The 20,198-nt window shown below is 45.0% G+C and overlaps 1 protein-coding gene across 2 annotated transcripts in view; it reads left to right on the top strand.

Annotated features, from left to right (window-relative positions):
- Nucleotides 1-16,140: 16,140 nt before the first annotated feature.
- AGO4 (argonaute RISC component 4) overlaps nt 16,141-20,198 on the top strand; it is a 49,088-nt gene continuing 45,030 nt past the window's right edge. Inside the window, exon 1 of one of the 2 annotated variants that reach the window (XM_017974556.4) lies at nt 16,141-16,571. In XM_017974556.4, coding sequence (XP_017830045.1) covers nt 16,553-16,571 — 19 coding nt within the window. In that variant the 5' untranslated portion in view covers nt 16,141-16,552. The remainder of the gene's footprint in view (nt 16,572-20,198) is intronic. The other variant, XM_035250789.3, reaches the window with a different exon arrangement.

The following is a 20,198-nucleotide window of genomic DNA, read 5'->3' on the forward strand; positions in this document are numbered from 1 at the left end:
TTTTGTGTGTCATATGAAGAATGATTGGACCATATCATTTTTCCCAAATGGATAGCCAGTTGTCCCAACAATATTTGCTATAGTCATTCTTTTCCCCTCTAATTTGAAATGCCATATTTATCATGTACTAAATACCACCAGGAAGGAAGGTAGGTAGGTAGGTAGGTAGCTAGCTAGCTAGCTAGATAATCTGGTTTTGGAGATTCTACTCTGTTGTTGTTGTTTGAGATGGAGTCTTACTCTGTTGCCCAGGCTCACTCTCGTGAGTAGCTGGGATTACAGGTGCATGCCACCACACCTGGCTAATTTTTGTATTTTTAAAAGAGATGGGGTTTCACCATGTTGGTCAGTCTGGTCTCAAACTCCTTACCTCATGCTCCACCCGCCTCAGCGCCAAAGCGCTGGGATTACAAGCATGAGCCAACATGCCCGGCTTTTATTTTTAACGCTTATTTATTCTTAAGCCAAAACAATTCTATTTGAGTAATTATAGCTTTATAGCACATTTTGATATCTGATAGGGTCTCTCCTCCTGCTTGGTTCATATTTTTGGCTATTTTTACATTTTTTTGTCAACTTGCTAAATTTCACTTTAAAAAACACATTAATAAATAGATTGAGTAGAAATCGCGTCTTTAAAATGGATGACTTTCTATGTGTTATTTGGATCTTATTTATATCTTAGAGTAACACTGCACAATTTTATTCATTGTGGAGGACTTTCACCTTTCTTAAATTTGTTTCTTTGTTCTTTATAAACTTTGCATCAATTGTGAATTGATATTTTTTTAATGACATAGTCTAATAAATTATCATTGGTCTATAGAAAAGCTATCTTTTTTTTTTTTTTTAAGAGACGGGGTCTTGCTATGTTGCCCAGGCTGGAGTGCAGTGGCTATTCACAAGCGTGATCCCACTACTGATCAGCACGGGAGTTTTGACCTGCTCTGTTTCCAACCTGGGCCGGTTCACCCCTCCTTATGCAACCTGGTGGTCCCCTGCTCCCGGGAGATCATCATATTGATGCTGAACTTAGTGCGGACACCTGATTGGCATAGCGCACTACAGCCCAGAACTCCTGGACTCAAGCAATCCTCCAGTCTCAGCCTCCCGAGTAGCTGGGGCTACAGGCATGTGCCACTGCGCCCGGAGATTTTTTTTTCTTTAGATGGAGTCTCACTCTGGCCCCAGGCTAGAGTGCAGTGGTGTGATCTCAGCTGACTGCAACCTCCGCCTCCCAGGTTCAGGTGATTCTCCTGCCTCAGCCTCCCGAGTATCTGGGATTACAGGCGCCTACCACCATGCCCAGCTAATTTTTGTATTTTTAATAGAGACAGAGTTTCACCATGCCGGTCAGGCTGGTCTCGAACTCCTCACTTCAGTTGATCCACCTGCTTTGGCCTCTCCAAGTGCTGAGATTACAGGTGTGAGCCACTGCGCCTAGCCAAGCTGTTGACTTTTTTTTTTTTTTTAAGACAGAGTCTTGCTCTGTTGCCAGGCTGGAATGCAGTGGCACAATTTGGCTCACTGCAACCTCTGCCTCCCGGGTTCAAGCAATTCTCCTGCCTCAGCCTCCCAAGTAGCTGGGACTACAGGCACGTGCCACCACACTCGCTAATTTTTGTATTTTTAGTAGAGATGGGATTTCACAATGTTGGCCAGGGTGGTCTTGATCTCTTGACCTCATGGTCTGCTCACCTTGGCCTTCCAGAGTGCTAGGATTGCAGGTGTGAGCCACCATGTCTGGCTAAGCTATTAATTTTTATATAGTAATTATTCATTTTATTAACTCTCTCATTCATTCTAATAATTTTCAGTTGATTTGCTTGGACTTTTTTTCTTTTCTTTTTTTTCTTTCTTTCTTTCTTTCTTTTTTTTTTTTTTTGAGACAGGGTCACTGCAGCCTCTACCTTCCAAGCTCAAGCAATCCTCCTGCCTCAGCCTCCAGAGTAGCTGGGGCTACAGGTGTGTGCCATCATGCCCAAGTAATTTTCTGATTTTTTGTAGAGTTGGGGTTCTCACTGTTGTCCAGCCTGATATAAAACTCCTGGGCTCAAGTGATTCTCCAGTATTGGACACTCAAAGTGCTAGGATTACAAGCATGAGCTACTGCACCTGGTCTTTTTCTTTTATTTTCTCTCTCTCTCTATTATTTTGACACAGGGTTTTACTCAGTCACCCATGCTGAGGTATAGTGGCATTGTCATAGCTCACTGCAGCCTTGAACTCCTGGGCTCAAGTGATACTCCAGCTTCTGCCTTCTGAGTAGCTAGGACTATGGGAGTGTACTAACAGGCCTGGCTGAATTTTTTTAAAAACCATTGTAGAGATAGGGTCTTGCTATGTTGTCCAGGCTAGTGATTTGCTTGGATTTTCTAGGTAGTATCTTTAATCTTCAAATAATACCCGTATTATCTCTTTTTGAAAATATTTATATCTCTTCTTTTACTTGTCCTTCATCAATATAATGTTGACTAGTAGAGATGAAAAATTGGCATGTGTTTCGTGTTCTTTATTTTAGTGAGGTTTGTGGTTTGCCATTTTTATTATAACATAATTTGGAGGATTGACCCTCATTTATGAGAAGCATGCATGTATTATCTAACCAAGCTGTTTACTTAGGGATGCCTCATTCAGCAGATGGAAAGACATCATGGAAGAGATATTCTTGGTCCCATATGCATGTCCTGGTCAGGCGACCAATTGTTAACAGTTTATATAAGGTGAGTTTCATGGAGGCAAAGGGGCTGCCCAAATACTTTCTCAGTTACCCCTTATACCTTGTCCTTGCATGGGTAGGATAGCTTGTGCATATTACAGTAACATGTGCAACTTAGCCGGATGCATCTGTATTTAATGTAAAATATTTAATGGAATATATCTGTATATAACATTTAGATACTTATTTAACCCTGAATTATTGCCTTTGTGGGACTCAGGGTGTGGGCATTCCCTTATGGGAGACCTCCACTACAAGCATAATGTTTGCTTTTTGTTTCTGGTAGATACTTTTTATTTTATTTTGTTTATTTGTTTATTATTTTTTTTTGAGACAGAGTCTTATTCTGTTGCCCAGGCTGGAGTGCAGTGCCATGATCTCAGCTCATTGCAACCTCTGCCTCCCAGGTTCAAGTGATTCTCCTGCCTCAGCTTCCTGAGTAGCTGGGACTACAGGCATGTGCCACCACACTTGGCTAATTTTTTGTATTTTTAGTAGAGACGGGGTTTCATCATGTTAGCCAGAATGATCTCGATCTCCTGACCTTGTGATCCGTCCGCCTCAAGCCTCCCAAAGTGCTGGGATTACAGGCATGAGCCACTGTGCCCAGTCTATTTGCTTATTTTTTATTTACTTTTTTTTTTTCTTGAGGCAGAGTCTCACTCTATTACCCAAGCTGGGGTGCAGTGGCATGATCTAAGCTCACTGCAAATTCCGCCTCCCAGGTTCATGTGATTCTCCTGCCTCAGCCTCCTAACTACCTGTGATTACCGGCATGCACAATCACACTTAGCTAACCTTTGTAATTTTACTAGAGACAGTTTTACCACATTGTCCAGCCTGGTCTTGAATTCCTGGCTTCAAGTGATCCACCCACCTCGGCCTCCCAAAGTACTAGGATTACAGGTGTGAGCCTGTTGGGGGGGAACCCTGCAAGTGCCATGGCAAGGGTCTGAAGCCTCAGCCTGTTCCTGTATAAATATCAATTTAGAAAAGAATTAGAAATGTAGACACATAGTTATTCCTTTATATAGCCATATATAATCTTATAGTTACTTATAATCATAAAGATATAACCTCAATATAACCTTTAATTTTACTAATGACTATGAAGCACGGAACTGAGGTGACATTGTGAACAAAGTGATCCTAAGGCAAGAGGCTCTAAGCTCTCTGTCACGCCCACATAAGGGCTGCTGGAGGGCGCCTCGGCTGTGTGGCAGTGCCAGTGCTGTGAAAGTGCCCGCTGTTTAGCCAGCTAGAGAAGGAGATGTTCAAAATAACCGAGATATCTCCTTCCTGGGAAAGTCAGAAGAAAACTCCGCTTCTCCAAGCTCTTGTGGCAAGGCCTGATGGTTGTCAGGGAGGCTTATAGACATCCGGGGGCTTAACTGTCTCTCTGTGATGCTATGCTTCAGTGGTCACATTCCATGTTCACTCTCACGCTCTGCTTCTGTACCTGGTTTCTCTTTTACTCAGAAGATAAGAATTAATATTATCGTAAATGTCCTTGACATTTCTGACAAATATGCGAAGAGTGCTGACGCATTAGGTTTTCTCCTCCTCTCAGCTACTTGAAAGTCCTGGGTCCCCATCTCCAAACACATGATTTACCTGACCCTACCTTCCCTGCCCACTGCTTTGTAATCAATTAAAGTCAGAGTGTCCAGGTACTCGGGCCACTACAGGTCTCTGTGCTTTGGTTGGCAGCGGACCCCTGAGCCCAAACTCTCTTTTCTCTATCTCTGTGTCTGTGTCTTTCATTTCTACAGTTTCTCATCTCTGCACTAACAGGGAGGGGCTCACAGAACCCTATAGGGCTGGACCCTATATGAGCCACCGTACCTGGCCTATTTATTTACTTATATATTTTGAGACAGTATCCTGCTCCATCACCCAGGCTGGAGTGCAGTGGCACAATCACAGCTCATCACAGCCTCAATCTCCTGGGATCGAGTGATCCTTCTGCCTCAGCTTCGTGGCTGACACTACAGGTATGCGCCACTAGGCCCAACTAACTTTATTTTTTGAGGCGGAGTCTTGCTCTGTCACCCAGGCTGGAGTACAGTGGCACGCTTTCGGCTCACTGCTACCTTCACCTCCTGGGTTGAAGAGATTCTCCTGCCTCAGTCTCCCCAGTAGCTTTGTCTACAGTCACATGCCACCATACCTGGCTAATTTTTATATTTTAGTAGAGACAGGGTTTCACTATGTTGGCCAGGCTGGTCTCGAACTCCTCACCTCAGGTGGTTTTCCCACTTCAGCCTCCCAAAGTGCTGGGATTACAGGCTTTAGCCTCTGCGTCCGGCCCTTTTTTTTTTTTTTTTGAGATGGAGTTTTGCTCTGTCACCCAGGCTGGAATGCAGTGGTGCCATCTCAGCTCACTCAAACCTCTGTCTCCTGGGTTGAAGCGATTCTCCTCCTGCCTCAGCCACCCAAATAGCTGGGATTACAGGGGTCTACCACCATGCCCAGCTAATTTTTGTATTTTTAGTAGAGATGGGTTTCACCATGTTGGCCAGGCTGGTCCCAAACGCCTGACCTCAAATGATCCTCGGCCTCCCAAAGTGCTGGGATTACAGGTGTGAGCCGTCACACCTGCCCTCCCCACAACCTCCTTTTTTAAAGACTGGGTCTCCCTCTGTTGCCCAGGCCAGAGTGCAGTGGTGTGATCACGACTCACTGCAACTTAAGACTCCCAGGTTCAAGTGATTCTTCCTCCTCAGTCATCCAAGTAGCTAGAACTACAGGCACATTCCACGATACCGAGCTAATTTTGTATTTTTAGTAGAGATGAGGTTTCACCATGTTGGCCAGGCTGGTCTCAAACTCCTGACCTCAAGTGATCCACCCACCTCGGCTCCCAAAGTGCTGGGATAACAGGTGTGAGCCACCGCACTTGGTCTCTGCCTCATCTTCCTCCACCTCTAACAACATTTCTGATCTGCTTCAGGATCCATATTGTCTGGTTTTTCCCTGGATCCTATCTGTCTCATTGCTTTGGTATCATGGGGACTCCTCTTCTTCCTCACCCTCCTCCTTAACCTTTTTTGTTACCCTTTCCATCTCCTGCTGCTCTGCTTGCTCATTGCCTTCCTTTGCCTCCTTCTCTTTATACCTTTAAGTCCTGTTTTCACTCATTTATACTTGCAGGAGGGGGATCCAGGATTGGGAAAGGAAAGAAAAATAAAGCGTTTTGTCTGCTGTTACAGTTATCTATTGCTAGGTATCAAATTACTCCCAAAGCTTAGTGGCACAAAAGAACGACCATTTTATTATGCTCATGGATTCTGGGAGTCAGAAATTCAGAAAAAGAACAATTGAAATAGTTTGTCTCTGTTCTGGAATATTTAGGGCTTCAGCTAGTAAGACTCAAGTAAATGAGGGTCACTCAACTGGGCAGTGGCTGAAGTCATCTGGAGGCTTTTTTATTCACTTATCTGGCATCTTAAGCAGGGAGAGCTGGAAAGCTGGGCTCAGCTGGGACAGTCAAGTGGACCACCTACACATGGCCTCTCCAACATAGTGGTCCTCAGGGTAGTCAGACTCTTACATGACAGCTCAGCGTTCCCCAACAGAGTGCTTGCTCTATCAAGCAAGGTAAAGCACTAGATGGCCTTTTATCACCTAGCTTTGGTCATCGCATAGCATCAATTCTCCATTGGTCAAAATGATCATAAGCCCATCCATATAAAAGGAGAGAGGACATATACCCTACCTCCTGATGGGTGAAATATCAAATAATTTGTGGCCCTGTTTTAAAACCACCAGAAGTGCTCAGCTCAAATTAGTGATACAGCCTCCTTATGTCAGAAAGGCACTCCCTTTCTACTTTTTCTAAAATTGCCTGCCCCAGGTAAACTCTCATCTAATTTATTGCTGCTACAATGCTCATCACACTTTGTAGTGGTCTTATTCCTTTGTTTTGGTTTGTTTTCCTTTTATTGTTAGTCTCATTTCAAGACTGTGAACTCCCAGAGGACTGGAACCCTGCTTCTCTTGCTCCCTCTTGGATTCCTGTTACTTAGCATGGGGTCTGACACATGGTAGATACTCAGTAAATAATTGCTGGAAAAAAAGAATAACACATTAGTCAATAAATGTCTTCATGCAACTTAATAGATTCTATGGAACCACAAAAGTCATCTGACTTTACTTTATCATCATCTCAGTCACTCCAAATGTAATCTCAAATCCTGAAACATCATGCTTGAACACCCCCTGAACTAGGAGCTCACTATTTCCCAAGACCCCTTCCTTCTTTGGCTCACTCTGTGTATTAGAAAGTTCTTTTTAAAATTATAGCTGGGTGCAGTGGCTCATACCTATAATCCCAGCACTTTAGGGAGACCTAGGCAGAAGGATCACTTGTGCCCAAACAAAAATTAGCTGGGCATGGTGGTGCATGCCTGTAGTCCCAGCTACTTAGGAAGCTGAGGTAGGAGGGTGACATGAGTCCAGGGTGGTCAAGGCTACATGAGCTATGATCACACCACTGCAGTTCAGCCTGGGTGACACAGTGAGACTCTGTCTCAAAAAATAATGGAGCTGGGCATGGTGGCTCACAGCTGTAATCCTAGCACTTTGGGAGGCCAGGGGGGTGGATCACAAGGTCAGGAGTTCGAGACCAGCCTGACCAACATGGTGAAACCCCTCCTCTGTTAAAATACAAAAATTAGCTGGGCATGGTGGCGGGCACCTGTAATCCCAGCTACTTGGGAGGCTGAGGCAGGAGAATCACTTGAACCCAGCAGGCAGAGGTTGTAGTGAGCCGAGGTCACGCCATTGCACTACAGCCTGGGCGACAGAGCAAGATTCCATCTCAAATAAACAAACACTAGTCATTTTCCCCAACCTACAGATAAAAGAGGCTGTTCAGCACTAGGGAAGAAGTGAAAGAGATTGAGCACTTTCTTGTTTTTTTTTAGATAGAGTCTTGCTTTGTCACCCAGGCTGGAGTACAGTGGCACGATCTTGGCTTACAAGTGATTCTCCTGCCTCAGCCTTCTGAGTAGTTGCGATTACAGGCTCATACCACCAAGCCTGGCTAATGTTTGTATTTTTAGTAGAGAGGGGGTTTCACCATGTTGGTCATGATGGTCTCGAAGTTCTGACCTTGTGATCCGCCCGCCTCGCCCTCCCAAAGTGCTGGAATTACAGATGTGAGCCACCATTCCCGGCCGTGGGATTGGGCACTTTTTGAGCCTTTTCAAAGTCCCGGGCACTCTGTTAGAGTTAGATGTCTTCCATTCATTATCTCCTTTAATTCTTTCAATAAGCCTATGAAATGACTGGTGTCATCTCCATTTTACAGTTGAGGAAGCTGAGGTTCAGAGAGGTGAGGAGACAACTTAAAATAACATGGCCTATAAAATTGAAATTGAAGAATTATATAAATAGGAATTTGAATGCAGTTTATCTCATTTCATAATTCATTCTCTTTACTTCATCTTAAAGAAGAGGAAGAAAAATCAATTGACATGTTTAAAAAGTATAGTAGAAATAAAGACTGAAAGTAAAAGCAAACATAGTCATCAATTGTTTGTCAATGCCTGAGGCATTGCTCTTCTTGCTAGCTGGGCCATCCTATTGACAAAGGTGGTGAGATCAAATATGGACTTTTTTAGACTCTGTCTAAAAAAAAAGTTGCCAAGTCTCTGTATTGCTGGCCTTTAGCCTATAAATATGCAGAAAGCTGCCTATGAAATACAAAAGAGACGTTTCTATTCAACCTCATACTAGAGGGTAATTAAGCAAGAAAAAATAAATTTTAAGTGTCTATTTTGAAAAGGAAGAAGTGAAACTATCTCTATTTGCAGTTGACATGATTTTTTTGTACTTTAAGTTCTGGGAAATGTGCAGAATGTGTAGGTTTGTTACATGGGTATATATATATATGTGCGATGGTGGTTTGCTATACTATCAACCTGTCATCTAGGTTTTAAACCCTGTATGCATTAGGTATTTATCCTAATGCTATCCCTCCCCTTACCCCCCACCCCCTGACAGTCCCCAGTGTGTGATGTTTCCCTCCCTGTGTCCATGTGTTCTCATTGTTCAACTCCCACTTATGAATGAGAACATGTGGTGTTTGGTTTTCTGTTCCTGTGTTAGTTTGCTGAGAATGGTGGTTTCCAGCTTCATCCATGTTCCTGTAAAGGACATGAACTCATTCTTTGTTATGGTTGTATAGTATTCCATGGTGTATATGTGCCACATTTTCTTTATCCACTCTATAATTGATGGGTATTTGGGGTGGTTCTAAGTCTTTGCTACTATAATTTTTTTTAACACAGAGTTTCACTCCTTTTGCCCAGGCTGGAGTGCAGTGGCACCACCTTGGCACACTTCAGCCTCAACTTCCTGGGCTCATGTGCTTCTCTTGCCTCACCCTCCCAAGTAGCTGGGACTACAGGCATGCACTCCCATACCTGGCTAATTTTTTGTGGTTTTAGGAGAGACAGGATTTCACCATTTTGCCTAGGCTGGTCTTGAGTTCCTGGGCTCAAGCAATCTGCTTGCCTCGGCCTCCCAAAGTGCTGGGATTATAGGCATGAACCATTGCATCTGGCTGATATGATCTCATATATAGAAAAACCTAAAGAATCCACATTAAAAAAATCTGTTAGAGATACTAAGTGAGTGCACCAAATCCTAACCAGTAGACTACCAGAGAGGGTCATGTTAGACGTAATAAATGAGTTCAGTAAGGTTGCAGATACAAGTTTAATATAAAAAAATCAGTTGTGCTGGGCACAGTGGCTCACGCCTGTAATCCCAGCACTTTGGGAGGCCAAGACAGGTGGATCATCTGAGGTCAGGAGTTAGAGACCAGTCTGACCAACATGGTGAAACCCTGTCTCTATAAAAAATAATAATAATAATAATTTTAAAAAATCAGTTGTATAATATTTCTAAGCACTAGAGATGAACAATTCTAAAATGAAATTAAGAAAACATTTCCATTTACAATAGCATCAAAAAGAAAATAGGAATAAATTTAACCAAAGAATGATTTTTTTTAAACACTGAAAATTATAAAACATTGTTGAAAGAAGTTAAAGAATACTTAAATAAATGGAGATATATCCTGTGTTCATGCATTGGAATACTTAATATTGTTAAGATGGTAATACTCCCCAAATTGATTTACAGATTAAATATAATTCATACTAAAATTCCAATAAAAAGACCAGGTACAGTGGCTAATGCCTGTAATTCTAGCACTTTGGGAGGTCAAGGCAGGTGGATCATCTGAGGTCAGGAGTTTGAGACCAGCCTGGCCAACATGGTGAAACACCGTCTCTACTAAAAATACAAAATATTAGCCAGGCAGAGTGGCATGCGCCTGTAATCCCAGGTACTTCAGAGGCTGAAGCATGAGAATCGTTTGAACCCAGGAGATGGAGGTTGCAGTGAGCTGAGATCATGAGATTGCTCCACTGTACCCAAGACTGGGCCACAGAGCAAGACTGTCGCCAAACACACACACACACACACACACACACACACACACACACATGCTCCAACTGCCTTTTTTGCAGCAATGGACAAGCATATCCTAAAATGTATATGGAAATACAAGGGACCCAGAATAGCCAAAACAATCTTGAAAAAGAAGAACAAAGTTGGATGACTTACACTTCCTGATTTCAAAATTTACTACAAAGTTACAGTAATTAAGGCAATGTGATACTGGCATAAGGATAGACATACGATTGACAGGATAGAATTGGGAGTCTAGAAATAAACCCTTACATGTATAGTCAATTGATTTTCCTTTTTTCTTTTTTAATTAAAAAAATTTTTTTGGAGATGGAGTCTCACTTTTTTACCCAGGCTGGAGTGCAGTGGCATGATCTCGGCTCACTGCAACCTCTGCCTGCCGGGTTCAAGCAATTCTCCTGCCTCAGTTTCCCAAGTGGTTGGTATTACAGGTGTCCATCACCATGCCCAGCTAATTTTGTATTTTTAGTAGAGATGGGGTTTCACCATGTTGGCCAGGCTGGTCTCAAACTCCGGACTCAGGTGATATGCCTGCCTCGGTCTCCCAAAGTGTTGGGATTACAGGCATGAGCCACCACACCCAGTAGTCAACTGATTTTCAACATGGGTGCCAGACCATTCATTAGGGGAAAGAATAGTCTTTTCAACAAGTGGTGCTTAGACAACTTGCTATTCACATACAAAAGAATGAATTTGAACCGCTACCTCATGCTGTTAACTCAAAATGGGTCAGAGACCCAAATGTAAGAGCTAAAACTAATAAAACTGTTAGAAGACAACATAGGAATAAATCTTCATGACCATGAATTGGGTTTCTTAGATAATAACAAAAAGGCACAAGCAATCAAAGAAAAAGTAAACTAGATTTCATCTAAATTAGAAACTTTTGTACTTCAAAGAACAAAAAAAGTGAAATAGTTCAATGTACAGGAAGGAACATTAGAAACAAAAAAAGGAAAGTGAAATATCCAACAGAATGGAGAAAAGTTTTGCAAATCTTCTGATAAGGACTCCTGCAACTCAATAACAAAAGAGATAAATTATCCAATTTTTTAAAAGGACAGAGGATTTGAATAGACACTTCTCTAAAGAAGAAATACAAATGACCAATAAGTACATAAGTCGTGTTCAACATCATTAGTACTTAGGAAAATACAAACCACAATGTGATACCACCTTATACCCAGAAAAATGGCTAATAATTTTTTTAAATCTAAAAATAAGTGTAGGCAAGCTGCAGTGGTTAGGACCATAATCAGCACTTTGGGAGGCCAATGCAGGAGGATCAGTTGAGCTCAAGAGTTCAAGACCAACCTGGGCAACATAGTGAGACTCTATCTCTACTCTCTACAAAAAATACAAAAATTAGCTGAGTATGGTGGTTCAGGCCTGTAGTCCCAGCTACTCAGAAGTATGAGGTGGGAAGATTACTTGAGCCAGGGAGGTTGAGGCTACAGTGAGCCATGATTGCATCACTGCACTCCAGCCTGGGAAATAGAGGGAGACCCTGTCTCAAAGTAAATAAATAAATAAAATTAAGTGTTGGCAAGAATATGAAATAGTAGAACCCTCATACATTGCTGGTAGAAATGTAAAATGATACGGCTACTGAGGAAAAACAGTTTGGCAGTTTGTCAAAAGTTAAATATAGAGTTACCATATGACCCAGGAATTTTACCTCTAGGATTATATCCAAAAGAACTGAAAATGTATGTCCCTATAAAAACTTGTACATGAATGTTCATAGCAGTATTATTATAGCCAAACAGTGGGAACAACCCAAATGTCAACCAACTGATGAATGGATAAATAAAATGTGGCATATCCATATAGTGAAATATTATTCAGCCACAAAAAAGCAATGAAGTCCAGGTGAGGTGGCCTGTAATCCCAGCACTTTGGGAGGCCAAGGCAGGAGGATCACTAGGGCCCAGGAGTTTGAGACAAGCCTGGGCAACGTGGTGAGACGCCGTCTCTTAAAAATGCAATAGCGCAAAGCTGCCAATGGAATAAGAGCAGGTGGGGTGAAATTCTATTCAGATGCCAGATGGTGGCTCATGGTGCACTGGTCTAGTTCAGTAGTGTTCAATGAAGTCTCTGCCCATCTCCACCAGAGTGGCTCTACTTTAGTTTACATTGAAGGGTTTTATTTGAATAAGGGGTTCCCCAGCTAAAGAAGAAGTAAAGCCCCTGGCCCAACTGATAAACCAAAGAAGCTCCTCCTCAACTCCTAAGCTCCAGACTTTGAGGAAAGCTAGGGTAAGGAAAGGCTGGGGAGAGAAAGCACTGATAGAGACCAGTGGCCCAGAGTGCCCCATGCAGCACTGGTTGCTGGACCCTGCCTTCTGGCATAGCATCCACCAGTAAGGCTCCTCCTGGCACAGCTACCTTCAGGGGAGCATTGATATATTAAGGAAGTTCAGTTTCACTTATACACCTTGATCAAGCTGTTCTTCGTGCCTGGCTCTCACCTTCAGAGGGGTGAGCCAAGGCCCTGTCTTCAGGTGGCTCAGGCACAAGACATGTAAACATGCTCAGTTCTTAAGAGCTCTGCTCTTCTCTCTTTTTTTTTGAGACAGAATCTTGCTCTGTCACCCAGCCTGGAGTGCAGTGGCACGATCTCCGCTCACTGCAACCTCCACCTTCTGGGTTCAAGTGATTCTCCTGCATCAACCTCCCCAGTAGCTGAGACTACAGGTGCCCGCAACCATGCCCAGCTAATTTTTGTATTTTCAGTAGAGACAAGGTTTTGTCATGTTGGCCAGGCAGGTCTTGAATTCCTGACCTCAGGTGATCTGCCCACCTTGGCCTCCTAAAGGGCTGGGACTATAGGCTGATCTCCTCTCTTGACTCATCTGAGATCTTGAGCTCAGTGTCTCTCAAAGAACAGCATGACAGCAGCATGGAAGAAGAGAGACATCACATTGTGACTTTTTGCAGGGGGAACAGTGGTAAGAAAGGAGAACTAGTAACTATCTCTGTGCCAGACATACAGGAGCAAGCACATATATAATTTAACTTCCTCCTCAAGACATTCTTAAGCAGGAGGTGATGGGACATACCCGAGTCATTCAGAGCTTGTGCATTGAGGAACTAGGATTTGCACTCAGGACCATCTGATTTGAAAATCTGTGCTCTAGAGAAGCTGGTACCTCACCCAGAGTTTTTTTTTGCCTTGGCCCCTCCACTGGACCGTTTTTAGCTTCCACAGTTTACACATTCACTTATTAATTCATTCCATAAACATCCACAAATTGGCATTTGGTGCCTGGTAGGTTGGTAGGCAACAGAGAACAAACGTGAATACCTGAATAAGGCATGAATCCTGCTCTCAAGGATTTTCACTGTTTTGGGAGCCAGGCCTGGAGTGAAACACAAGACCAGGAACTGAGTTAATTACACCCCCAAGGGAGACTCTGTGATGGTGTGGCCAAATGGCAAATGGTTTTAAAATGAAAATAAGGATTCAAGGTTTTATATGATGGGGGAAAATATATTGTCAATTCTTCACTCATGCCCTACCCTGTCCTAGAGGCGTGTGGGGTGTGGGAGAATGAGCCGCAGCAGAGAGCTGCAGGGGAAGTGGCATTCTGGGTCATGGCTTCTCAGCCATAGCAGGAAGTGGAGGGAGGGCTTGCTGAGCAGGCTGAGGTTTAGGGGAGTTTATTGACTAGAGAAATTTGGTTTGGGAGAGTTCGGTAGGAAGAGTTTTTGGAAAAGGGATGGTTGGTTTCTGAGTGGGAGTGAGCTTTGAAATGAGAAGGTAGATGATAAGAGTGATCAGAATAACTGTTGATAGAGTGAGACTTCGATCCCAGCTGGAGCTATGGGGTAAATAAATTTCATACTCCAGTTTCTGAAGCTAGTGGTAAGACAATTTTCAGTCCAGGGAACAAGCTATAGTCTCTGCTCAGGGTAGCAAATAGAATATGGAGACATTTTATTAGGAAGTAGGGTTGGGAAAGTCAGCCACAAACCAGGCCATATGAGACACCAGCATTGTTTAAACTGTAGGAGGAACTTAGCGTGAAGTGAAAACTTGGCCTCTAGTTGGTTTTTCTTTCTTCTTAGCTGTACAGCACTCCGATCATTTAGTAAATACTTTCTCCCTTTTGAACTTTCTGTCCCCTATTACTATTTCCAGTTAATATCTGATTTAACAGAGAGGTAGTATGATGCTGTGAAAAGAATATAGAGTATGGTATCAGTAGAGTAGAATTTAGGCACTATATTAAAAGTCCCAGTCCCATAGCCAATCAGGGAGAGAATCAGTCAGGACTGAAATGCAAGATTTAGAACTCCAATTTCCCCATGCTTCACTGCAGTGTCATATAATGCAAAGCCTGACTTAGTTAACTTCCCTGAGCTCCAGTGTTATCATCTGTACAAATCCCTTTCTTAACAATATCTGCCTTACCGGTGGTTGTAAAGATTGAGTGACATGAGAAGCCCATAACACAATGCATAGCCAGGGCGTGATGCTTATATTTTTTATGAATACATACAAAAACTACCTGGCTCTATGACTGCACATGGCAGGTGCTCAAATGAATATCCCACCACACATGCCAGAGGCCGAAATTGTTCCCAGCTCCAATTACTTGTATATTGAAGTCCTAACTCTAGTATCCCAGGATGTGACTGTAGAAGGAAACAGGGTCTCTGAAGAGGTAATTAAGTTAAAACGAGGTCATTAGAGTGAGCCCTACTCTAATACAACTGCTATCCTTACAAGAAGAGGAAATTTGGACACATACGCACAAAGGGAAGACCGTGTGAAGTTACTGGGAGAAGGCCACCATCTACAAGTGCCGGAGACAGGCCTCAGAAGAATCAACCCTGCCTACACCATGTCCTCCAGAACTGTGAGAAAATAGATTTCTGTGGTTTAAGCCACCATGTCTGAGATACTTTGCTTTGTTATGCCCTAGCAAAGGAATACAACATATACACACTCATTGTACCTTTTCAACTGGTGGACAAGGGGCTCCTTCATTCTGCTAACTAGAAACCACTTCTTGGCCTGTTGTTCAGTGTTCTCCCACTCAAAGCTCTTACTGAAAGCCCTAAGGATGCTGGGCCTGCTGGGGTGACCATGCTACCTTGGAGGTGGTGCTGCTCACTTGGCTGCTAAGGGGAAGGCATCCAAGAGAGCAAGACCTTCCCCCCCCCCCGCCCCCGCTTGAGACAGAGTCACACTCAGTCCCCTAGGCTGAAGTGCAATGACATGATCTCGGCTCACTGCAACCTCTGCCTCCTGGATTCAAGCAATTCTCCTGCCTCAGCCTACCAAGTAGCTGGGATTACAGGCGCCCACCAACACACCCGGCTAATTTTTTGTATTTTTCGTAAAGATGGTGTTTCACCATGTTGTCCAGGCTGATTTCAAACTCCTGACCTCAGGTGATCCACCCACCTCGGCTTCCCAAAGTGCTGGGATTACAGATGTGAGCCACCATGCCCTGCCAAGACCCTTCTCCTCTAAAGTGACTGGTGATTTGCTGACCTGAGGCGCTTGTCATGCATCATTCATCAGGGTCCATTCCCCTGGTGCCTTCCGGCTGCACAGAGAGGGACGAAGTTGGGTGTGTGGTGCTGGTTGAAGGGATGAAGGAGGACAGCTGGGTCTAAGGTGACCCCAAAAGACAGGATGACAGAAGCGATCTGGGTGGGAGGAGGGAGGAGAGGTGGCTCCTGTTAATTTCACTACACTTTCCACCTGCAGAAGTGGACAACTGAATCTGGGTCAGGGAGACTGGAATCCAGATCTTTTGCCGGATACCCTGGGGGGATGGCACGTAGTCCCCCAGAGCCGTTAGCCACGGGACGGCCACCTCGGGCGGACGGGGCAGAGCGGGACAGCGGGCGCGTGCCCGACACGTTCACCGGGGACTGCCCCCTCCGGGTGCGCGCCCGTCTGGCCGACCTGTCTCGCCCCACGCCGGGCTCCGTGGATCCCTGTGCCCAGGGCCGCGCACGCCCCCTCCGCCCGCCGGGACCCCGGGCCCGCGCACCCTGTGCCCCCTCCCCTCCCGGCGGGTACGCGCGCTGGCTCCCGCTCCCGCTCCCGTTGGTGGCGGTGGAGGCGGCGGCAGGGATTGTTTTTGTTGTCGTTGAGGCCGGAAGAGCCGCGGGAGCCGGGTCCCTGTTCCCGGGCCTGGCGCCGCCGCCGCCCCCTGCCCAGCGCCCGCGTCTCCGCGGCGCCACCCCAGCGCCAATATTCCGGAGATCAAGCGTTACGCGGCGGCGGCGGCGGCGGCGGCGGCGGCAGCGGGGCCCGGAGCGGGAGGCGCCGGGGACCGGGGCGAGGCGGCCCCCGCCGCCGCCATGGAGGCGCTGGGACCCGGTGAGTAGCGAGTTCGGTTCGGGGCGGGGCCCGGGGCCCGGGCCAGTGGCCGGGACTTTCGCTGCCCGGTTGCCCCGCCGGCTTTGGGCCGCCAGGCCTCTGGGAAGGGGACCCAAGCCCCGTGGTACTAGGTGGTGGGAGCTGACCCGGGCCTTGGGGGGTGGTGACCGCGCCCCAGCCCAGAGCCGGGGTGGATCCTGAGGTCTGGCGGGGAGGTTCGGGAAGGTGACCCTTGCCGCCAGGCGGAGGCCAGACTTGGCCCCACCTCGGGGAGATGGTTCGTGTCCGGGGTCGAGGCAGGGGTAATTTGGGCCTCAGAAGGGGCGATCCGCTGTCCAGTACGTGCGGAGACCTGGCCCAGAGCAGGAAGGGCCCCGCCACCTTCTACCAGCTGATAGTCCTGGTTTGGGGCCGCACCCCTATTTTTCTTTGCACTGGCAGACGGTCCAGAGCCTTCAGAAGAGGAAGAAGAACTTCATCTGAACACCTCTCATGATCTCTGAAGGCCAAGGGACAAAATGCCCACCCTTTCTGAAAGGCCCTGATATCCCGAAGAACATGGTCCTGTGCCTCTATCTGTCAGTCTGTGTGTTAGTCCCAGAGTGGTCCAGGCCAGCCTTTGAGTGACAGAGGAGTTGCCCGTCAGTCTGCTCCAGCACAGGCTTCAGTGCCCTGCGTTCTCTTCTAATTGGGTTATGAGTGGTTGTGAGGATCAAATGAAGGAGAAAGTGCTTTGGAAACTGTAATTTGTTGTGGATATGGATGGCCTCTGGTTATTTCTCTCACTCTATCCAAATCAGGGGAACCATTCCAGGCTGTAAAAGTGCCCTGAGTATTGGGGCCTGGTGCTTCCACCTCAAAGCCCAACAGGTTTCTAATGCCTTGGCTAAGTAGGGCAGGGTTTAGGGGCCATGGTGGAATTAACTTTAATATTCAAACCTTACCTGCCTAAAGAGTGTTTCATCTTTTTAGTGTGTAGAAAATTTGGGTTGCCATTTGAGTTTGCAAAGTTGGCAGGTATGTTGACTTAGCACTTGTTTGCATAGCTGAGTGATTAAACCCCACTCTAATTTGCTTCTTAAAGTATTGTTTAAAGGCCCTCCTAATCAAATTTCATATGCCTTTTAAGAATAAATTGACTTGTCACATTAATATTACTTGATAAACTTCAGTGTATTATGCTAGGTTAACTTCAGATTTGTCCCCTGCCTAAAGACGTGATCAGGTCTTTAGGAATGTAACAGACTTCTGTTCAAATTCAATCTAGTAATGTAATAGTTATATGACCCTGGGCAAATTACTTAATTCCTTTGAACTTTCATTTTCTCATCTATAAATGGAGGGTAATAATAATTATGTTCTGTAAGATCGTTGAGGGAATGAAATGAGACTGTATGAGAAGTCTTATTATAGAGACTAGTGCCTGTAGATGCTCAACAAATGTTTCTTCCCTCCCCCCTAGTAATTCGTAATGGAAACAACTGTTGCATTTGTGAGCTGGTATCAAAAGAAACTGTGTAACTGTGTGCATAAACTGAATTTCATTGAAAGGATCAACCTGGTGATGTTAGGCACTGCACAGGGACTCTTTTTTCTTTTGGTTTGATTTTGGCTTTCGAAGGTTTGAGAATTTAGGGGTCCACTCAGAATTGTTCAGATTGTGGAAAACTAATTCTCACTAACCACATTTATATGCCACTAATGAATAAGCCAAAATGTCACATAGATCTTTTCTGTTGAGTGGAATATTTTCCTGTCTGCTCTCTAGCAAACTCCTTTTTTGGTGTGGCAGTACCTTAGAAACCCAATTAATAAGTAGCTACCTGCTAAGCATAGAATCAAAGCAAAGGGAGTTGATCGTCTTGTGGGATGATTCATCCAGGCTCTTTTAGAACCTAGGGAATCTCTCTGCTTCTTTGGCAGAGCACACCTGGATCTAGTGCTTTGTGCCCTCCTCACTTGAAGCATTCTAGTCTTGTTCTGTCCCCCTCCACCCCCCAAACAGTTCAGTTTCTGACAACACTCAGAAATGTAATTAGTTAGATCACCGCTTATTTTGGCAATTGTTGTTTGCAGTACTTTATAGTTCGTAAAGTGCTTTTGTAACTATTAGCTCATTTGATCCTCTGGGAGGTAGGCAAGGCTGGTAGCTATCCCATTTTACAGATGAGAAAAGTGAGGTTCAGACAGGATGAAGTGGCTTCATCAGAGTTTCAAAAGGCCAAGTGGTGAAATAAAGACCAGAGTTTGGCCAGGCGCGGTGGCTCACGCCTGTAATCCCAGCACTTTGGGAGGCCGAGGCAGGTGGATCACGAGGTCAAGAGATCGAGACCATCCTGGTCAACATGGTGAAACCCCATCTCTACTAAAAATACAAAAAATTAGCTGGGCATGGTGGCGCGCGCCTGTAATCCCAGCTACTCAGAAAAGGCTGAGGCAAGAGAATTGCCCGAACCTAGGAGGCGGAGGTTGCCGTGAGCCGAGATCGTGCCATTGCACTCCAGCCTGGGTAACAAGAGCGAAACTCCATCTCAAACAAAACAAAACAAAACAAAACAAAACAAAACAAAACAAACAAACAAAAAAACAGTTTGGGTCATTTGACTTCTAATCATCTTCTCTTCGTTTAAGGCTGACTTTTTCTGTTCTATGTTAAGTCATATTTGTTTCCCTTTCAGAGAATGCAGTTATCTGACTTTGTCATCACATTTTAGGGATACCCCAAAAATAAAACCCAGGGACCAAGCTGGGCTCATTGGCTCATGCCTGTAATCCAAGCATTTTGGGAAGCCAAGGTGGGTGGACCACTTGATGCCAGGAGTTCGAGACCAGCCTGGCCAACATGTCAAAACTCTGTCTCTACTAAAAATACAAAAATAAGCTGGACATGGTGGCATCCTGTAGCCCTAGCTACTTGAGTGGCTGAAGTGGGAGGATGGCTTGAGCCCAGGAGGCAGGGGCTGCAGTGAGCTGAGATCCCACCTCAAAAAGAGACTGCCTCAAAACAAAACAAACAAAAAAAAACCAAACAACAACAATAACAAAAACCTCAAGGGCTGGGCATGGTGGCTCACATCTGGGAGGCCAAGGTGGGTGGATCACCTGAGGACAGGAGTTCAAGACCAGCCTGGCGAACATAGTGAAACCCTGTCTCTGCTAATAATATATACATTAGCTAGGCATGGTGGTGTGCGCCTACAGTCAGAGCTACTCAGGAGGCTGAGGAGGAGACTTGCTTGAACCCCGGAGACAGAAGTTGTAGTGAGCCAAGATTGAGCCACTACACTCCAGCCTGGGCCAAAGAGCAAGACTCCATCTAAAATAGCAAACAAACAACACTTCAGGGACCTTTGAGCACTGACTGTGACTATAACATTTACAAATGCAATCATAATAGCTAACATTTACTGAGCACTTACTATGCAAGGCACTATGTTAAACCTTTAATATATATCATCTCGAGGGATAGATGCTCACAAACATGCCCATTTCATAAATGAGAAAACTGAGATGCAGAGAGGCGAAGAGTGGTGAGACCAGGATTGCACCCCAGATAATCTGTTTCCAGAGCTTTAGCCACTGTGCTTTATTGCTTCGTTAAGTAGATGGCTGGCTAAATTCTAATAA

The sequence above is a fragment of the Callithrix jacchus genome, chromosome 7, assembly GCF_049354715.1.
Source record: "Callithrix jacchus isolate 240 chromosome 7, calJac240_pri, whole genome shotgun sequence".
Taxonomy (NCBI): domain Eukaryota; kingdom Metazoa; phylum Chordata; class Mammalia; order Primates; family Cebidae; genus Callithrix; species Callithrix jacchus.